At 40.7% G+C, this 6998-nt stretch overlaps 1 protein-coding gene across 2 annotated transcripts in view; it reads right to left on the bottom strand.

Moving 5' to 3' along the window:
* The window catches only part of LOC102762113 (zinc finger protein 420), an 18628-nt gene extending 12445 nt beyond the window's left edge, over positions 1–6183 (bottom strand). The window contains exons 1-3 of one of the 2 annotated variants that reach the window (XM_006772903.2): positions 5683–6178; positions 2924–3050; positions 1078–1151 (exon numbers count right to left, since the gene is read on the bottom strand). In XM_006772903.2, coding sequence (XP_006772966.1) covers positions 1078–1151; positions 2924–3050; positions 5683–5697 — 216 coding nt within the window. In that variant the 5' untranslated portion in view covers positions 5698–6178. Of the gene's footprint in view, positions 1–1077; positions 1152–2923; positions 3051–5682 lie in introns of both variants that reach the window. The other variant, XM_006772902.2, reaches the window with a different exon arrangement.
* Between the last annotated feature and the right edge of the window lie 815 nt (positions 6184–6998).

The following is a 6998-nucleotide window of genomic DNA, read 5'->3' on the forward strand; positions in this document are numbered from 1 at the left end:
TCGATATTTCTCTGTGTCTTCCTTTCCTGATCTCCAAAATTCAAGGGGAAAATATCCTTGGGTAAGGATTCAAAACAAAACAGAAAAAAATTAAAAAAAAAAAACCATCCTGCCAGGCCCATGTGGCTTGGTGATTAAGTGCTGACCTATAAACCAGGAAGTCATGGTGCAATTCTCAGTCAGGGCATATACCTGGGTCAGGGACTGATTCCCCAGAGGGGGGCATCCAGCAAGCAGCTGATCACTGATTCTCTCACGTCATTGATGCTTCTATGTTACTCTCTCTCCCTTTTTCTCTGAAATCAATTAAAATAAAATAAAATGAAATAAAAAATACACTGCTGCCTGGCTGGTGTGGCTCATTGAGTGAGTGTCAACCCATGAACCAGGAGGTCACAATTCAATTCCCCATCAGGGCACATGGCTGGGTTGGGAGCTCAATCCCCAATGGGGGGCAGGCAGCAGGCAGGCAATGAATGATTCTCTTATTGATGTTTCTATCTCTCTTTTTCTCTCTCTGAAATCAATGAAGACTTTTTTTTTTAATAAAACACTCCTAAGTTTCTGAAAATTATTGACATGTTTCAAAAACTATTTATCCATGGAAGCATAATGATACATTTAATGAAGAAACCACCAAACTGATTGCATTTAAATATTATCTGTGCATTATAAATCACTAAATTCTGTAAATGACTTATTGAAAGTTTAATCCAAGACTACATTGTAAATAATTTTTATAATTATTTACAGGATGGATTATGTGAGATTCTAGATTTTCCCTATTTACGTTCCAAGAATGTATAAGATAAAAAAAAATTGTACTTGGTTTTCACATTTAGAAAAATTTCACATTTATTTCACATTGATCTACAGCTATAACTAATGGAAATTAGGAGTATTATCAAATGTGTGATATCTTTGACTTCCTTAAATAACAAGAATATTATTATGAATAACTGTCCCAGGTTACTTTTGGCAATATTAACATACTTTCTTCTCATCTTACACTCTTCCTCTAATTCCAAGGCTTTCACTAAATGTACATTATCAAAGCCATACCTTCCATTATCTTACCAGTATTATTTTAGGGAATAAATCTTCCATTTCTGCCTTTTGTAGCATGGCCTGTTTGTCTTCAGATAAGGTAGCTGGAAGATATGATACAAAGTTTCACAGTTATGATAGTAAACTTACTAGCAATTACTGACCAAATTACTTTTTTAAAAAATATACAACCCTCGCCAGCTTGGCTCAGTGGATAAAGCATCAGTCTGCAGACTGAGGGGTCCCAGGTTTGACCCAGACCAAGGGCACATGCCTGGGTTGCGGGCTTGATCCCCAGTAGGGGGTGTGCAGGAGGCAGCCGATCAATGATTCTCTCTCATCATTGATGTTTCTATCTCTCTATCTTTCTCCCTTCCTCTCTGAAATCAATAAAGAAATCTATTTTTTTTAAAAAAATACACACACACACACACACATATCACAGCCGGCGTATCTCAATGGTTCAGCATCGACCTATGAACCAGGAGGTCATGGTTCGATTCCCAGTCAGGGCATATGCCCAGGTTGTGCGCTTAATCCCCAGTGTGGCAGCAATCAATGATTCTCTCTCATCACTGATGTTTCAATGATGAGAGAGAATATATATTGCATATATTCTTTATATATGCAATAAAGAATACGCATATATATATGCAATAAGTATATGCATATTCTTTACTGATTTCGAAGAGGAAGGGAGAAAGAGAGATAGAAGCATCAATGATGAGAATCATTGACCAGCAATCCAGATGTGTGCTTTTGACAAGGAAAGGAACCTTTGGGCCTTTGGTGGGCAGTCAGAAACTCTAGGCTGAAGTTCTAACTCAAAGCACACTGAACAAGGCATCATTGGTTGCTTCTTGTATTCGTTCTAAAGGGGATCAAACCCACAACATTGGTGGACAGGGTTAACACTCTTAAGCAATAGAGAACCCCAGCCATGGACCAAAGTGCTCTTTCATTTTAACTGAAATGATGACAAAGACTTGCTTAGAGACAGCAAGACCTATTTACTAGAAAATGGACCATGAGTTTTGATAGAGATTCTCACATTTCAAATCCAGTTTGTCCTCTGGTCAGAAGACATGGTAGAATGTTAGAATATTCTAGAAAACTAGAGGCCCGGTGTACGAAATTTGTGCATGGGTAGGGTCCCTAGGCCTGGCCAGCAATCAGGGCCAATCTGTGGAGCAACCGGCAGGGTGATCAGGGGCACCCCCCGTTGGCACCCGCCTTAGCTGGCCTGGGGCCTGCTGGCTGGGGGCAGCTCCTGCGTTGAGTGTCTGTCCCCTGGTGGTTACTGTGCATCATAGTGACTGTTCATTCCGCCATTCTGTCGATTTGCATGTTAGGATTTTATTATATAGGATTATATTCTAATATACTGTTTTCAGATAGTACCTAAATTAGTCTAGACCAGTGGTCGGCAAACTGCGGCTCGGCACACCGCGGCTCACAAGCCACATGTGGCTCTTTGGCCCCTTCAGTGTGGCTCTTCCACAAAATACTGGCTCTTCCACAAAATATCGACTTCTGCACATGGGCCACGAAGTTTCAATCACACTGTACATGCATGCCCGCACGTGGTATTTTGTGGAAGAGCCACACTCAAGGGGCCAAAGAGCCACATGTGGCTCGTGAGCCGCGGTTTGCCGACCATGGGTCTAGACAACATGTAAAAATTTCAAACACTTATTTCCTACTTCACATGCATCACAAATCTTTTCTTTTGTGCCATAAAACCCCCAGTTTGTACCTTGAGAGCAAGAATCAGAAAATCTACCATAGAAAGCAGAATTCCCCATAGATGTTAAAATAATAAAGAAAACAAAACTATGTGGGTGGAGTAGGGACTCAGAAAGGAAGTTATCCTCACCCAGGGAGACCAGGTTGCTGTAGTTCTCTAACATCACATCCATGTACAATTTCTGTTGAACTGGGTCCAGGCATTCCCACTCCTCCTGAGAGAAATCTATGGCCACATCTCTGAAGGACAACTGTCCCTGAAAAAGACACATTTACCAAGAGGTCACCAGAAGAGTTCATAATGTCACCCAACACGAAAACAGTGTTAGGAGAAGTTGTTTTGACCTAGGAGAGAATCCTGATTTACCCAATAAGATCACTTTGACCCAGTAACATTCTCTGATTTGTTTTCTAACACTGACAAATGTGGATGACACATGTCCACAAATTCACTGCAGAGGTTTTATTTTTCAGGAAAATAAACTTTAAAATTAAGGCATTAACACAGGCATAGGGATTTCTGAGAGCTGTATTTGAATCGTTCAGGGTCAGTGGTGTATATTTCTCAGCTGGAGATGTCAGGGTGAGATGGAAGTGTAAGCACTTCTTCAAGGGCAACACAAATGACAACAAACTGCACTTTTCTAAAAACACAGGTTCGGATCCAGGTTCTCAGATGGGGCCTGTGTTTCTACATGTGTAACAAGCTCACTTTTTACTGATGACGCCAATGTCTGTGGTCCATGTGCTATATTTCTGAATAGAACAGAACAGAAAAGAAAGGACAAAGTTCATACACAATTTTGAACTGAAAGAGTATTTTTATGGAATTTTAGTTCTCTTAAAATAGGAGACATTGGAACCATAATCCTATTTAGAATTTACTATGAGTAATTTTAGAACAAGATTATTCCGCCTTTGATATGAGAATATTCTGTGAAATATATAATAAAAAGTAAACCTTCAATTTTATCCCAAACTCAATCTACAATTAAAAAAACAAACCACAGGTTAATGCTCATAAAGAAACCTCATGAATATTCACAGCAGTTTCTGCAACTGAGAACAATAAAAACAGCTTAAGCAAATAAGAAAAAATATCTCAAATAATGCTACCATTTTATATAGAGACAGACACATATGTGAACTATGTACAATATAAAAGTGATAGAAAACAGAATTGTCAGGTCAGTGAAATCAAGATCATTTTGTGATTCCACTCCATAAATTTCATGAATCTATTTGTTAATGATACCCCTCATCTACAAAAATAAAAGCATAATGTGCTAATTAGACAGGATGTCCTCCAGGACAACCTTCCAAATGAAGCCGGGGCTGTGAGGGAAGTCTGGGTCCCGGGTGCCAGTGGCCAGAGGGAAGCCCGGGTCCCAGGTGCCAGAGGGAAGCCTGGGTCCTGGAGGGAAGCCGGTGACAGCAGCTGGGGAAAGGATGGCCTACTCTTGCATGAATTTCATGAATCAGGCCTCTAGTGTAGTATAAATACAATAAGGAGAGAAACTCACATAACGATGGAAAACAAATTAGATCTATTATTTCTTAGATACTCATTTATTTGGAAATTTTTGTGTATCGTTAGTTGACAACTATAATCATATAAATTTAACTGAATTGAAGATACATTAATATGATTTTTGTAAACTTTCCAAAAAATAAAAAAAAGTGATAATGTAGAGTATGTCCATGACATAAGTGTAGGATATAATGAAACCTGCCCTAGCCGGTTTGGCTCGGTGGACAGAGCGTCAGCCTGCGGACTGAAGGGTCCCGGGTTCGATTCCGGTCAAGGGCACATGCCTGAGTTGTGGGCTGGATCCCCAGTGGGGGATGTGCAAGAGGCAGCTGATGGTGATTCTCTCTCATCATTGATGTTTCTGTCTCTCCTTCTCCCTTCCTCACTGAAATCAATAAAAATATATTTGGGGGGGAAAAAAGAATATAATGAAAATTTACAGGAACAAGTCCTGATTGGTTAAAGCTCCCATGTCAAAAGCCAATGATCTGTAGGAAATAGAAGCAGAGCGTTTATTTTTCAAAGCAAACAGAGGTAAAAAGAAGAGGTGAGTTTCCAGATGAAATGTGATGGTTTTTGCACATCTCTCAATAAGTCCCTAGCAAGCCCTTGTTACTGATAAAGGGAGACTATTAACTCTACAGTGAGGGGAGCACCTCTGCCATGGTGGACTGGAACAATGGGTATTAGGTGACTGAGGCACACGGAAGGACAGGACATCACGGCTGTGACATCACTGGCAAAAATATATCAAGAAAAAAAATCATTATGTGAAAATGATCACAAACAACATTAATTTTTACAAGTGTCAATCCACGTATATCTCTCATATTCTGTAAGCTATTAGCACATTTTAATAGCAAGACTTTTGTACTAATCTAGTGAGCAGGTCTCTTCTATTTACTCCTCTTTTCAGATTTTTCTGAGTGATTCTGAGCTGTAAAATGTGCATTTTCTTACCCCTGATCTACAGAGCTGATGCTGCAGCCATTTGAACCTAAAAACTTCATTTCCCTTCTTCACCGATATTAGAGCCCCTGGCCCCATCCCAGTAGGGATGGTAGACATGGCTGCCTCCCAAGATTAATCTGTCAGAGAGGGATGTTTTCAGTAGTTGAAAGTCATTAAAGGTAGGAAATCTTCTTGACCTGGTGGAGCCTGCATAACATGAATGCACAGAAGGCATTGGGATAAAGGACAAAACTATATAAACTGTTGACCTTGACTATCGTAAGAAAAACAGTAATTAAATAAGGAAAAGAATATGAATAGCACGAACATCGAAAGTGGCAGGTTCTAAATCCAGAGATGTCAGAAAAAAAGCAAACATAGCCTGTGGCCCAGGACACATCTTTTACCTGACAAGCAGCCATTTGGTCCTGGTCCTGATCAGGGTCTGGGTTGTCGTCTCAGGCGAGGATATGTTGAGGAGTCACAGAATGTGCCTTCAAAGACGTCAGCTCAGCGTCTTAATCAGCTCACACGACACTCACAGTCAGAAGGACCTGGAAATGAGGAAAGGCCACCCCTCCTGTCCTTGGTCACAGGAGAGGGTGAGGAACAATGAGCTCCTACATGGAGACCACACTGTGAGTTTTTGAGTGTGTGTCTTCACGTGTCTCTCCTTCCAAAGACACCCACAAACTCCTACAGAAATGAGAACGTGAGCTGCTGTCCTGAACCCCCAAACGAAACAGAGCACCCCCTTACCTCCCCTGAACAAAGCCTGCTCCCCACTCTCACAAAGGCATCCTGCACCCCTCCTGCTAATTCTTGTCCTCAACTTCCAACCACCTGGAGGCACCTCAGTAACCAATGATGCCCCACTCAGAGCATCTGTCTAACTCCACAGGGGAAAGTGCACCTGCTGTCATTTCTTTTTTTAAAAAAATATATTTTTATTGATTTCAGACAGGAAAGAAGAGGGAGAGGAGATAGAAGCACCAATGAGAGAGTAGCATCGATCTAGAGGGGGATCAAGCCCGAAACCTGGGCATGTGCCCTGACTGGAAATCAAACCATGACCTCCTGGTTCCCAGGCCCATGCTCAATCACTGACCCTTCCCGCAAGGCCTGATGTCATTTCTTAAAACTCCTCAGGTGATCTGAGAAAAAGCCAAAGAATTTATCTCAGTATGTTTTTAAAACATAAATTAAGTATCAGACAGAGAAAAACTATATCCATGGAAGAGAAAATAAAAAACAACAAAAGGAAAAACACAACAAGAAACCTAGGCTTCTAATAGTCCTTGAAAAAGCATCCTGTGGTGATAGACTCAAGTCACCCCTTTCTTGCCATCCCAGGAAATGACAAGCAACCCATGCCCTACAGAGGAGTCTCTCCTCTCTGAGTGAATAAGGGTTGCAACTGGAATCAAATACTTATAAAATTCCCAAGCCTTATAAACTGGATTTATAATTCTCATTCAAATCTGTATGACTAAAACAATTCAGCTGTTAAATATATAAAGCCACAAGCCAGTATAGTAGGTCCTCGGGTTACGCTGGGGAGAAGAAACGCGTTTTTCGCCATAAGTCGGGACCCACGTACATAAGCACCTCCGTCACTCACATGGAGCACATACACAGCAGTAATGAAGTGAAACAGTAAAAAACTTTAAAAGAAAGATAACAATTCCTAACTTTTACTTGTGGTAAATAATAAAAAACATAA

This window comes from Myotis davidii, unplaced genomic scaffold (genome assembly GCF_000327345.1).
Source record: "Myotis davidii unplaced genomic scaffold, ASM32734v1 scaffold1786, whole genome shotgun sequence".
NCBI lineage: Eukaryota > Metazoa > Chordata > Mammalia > Chiroptera > Vespertilionidae > Myotis > Myotis davidii.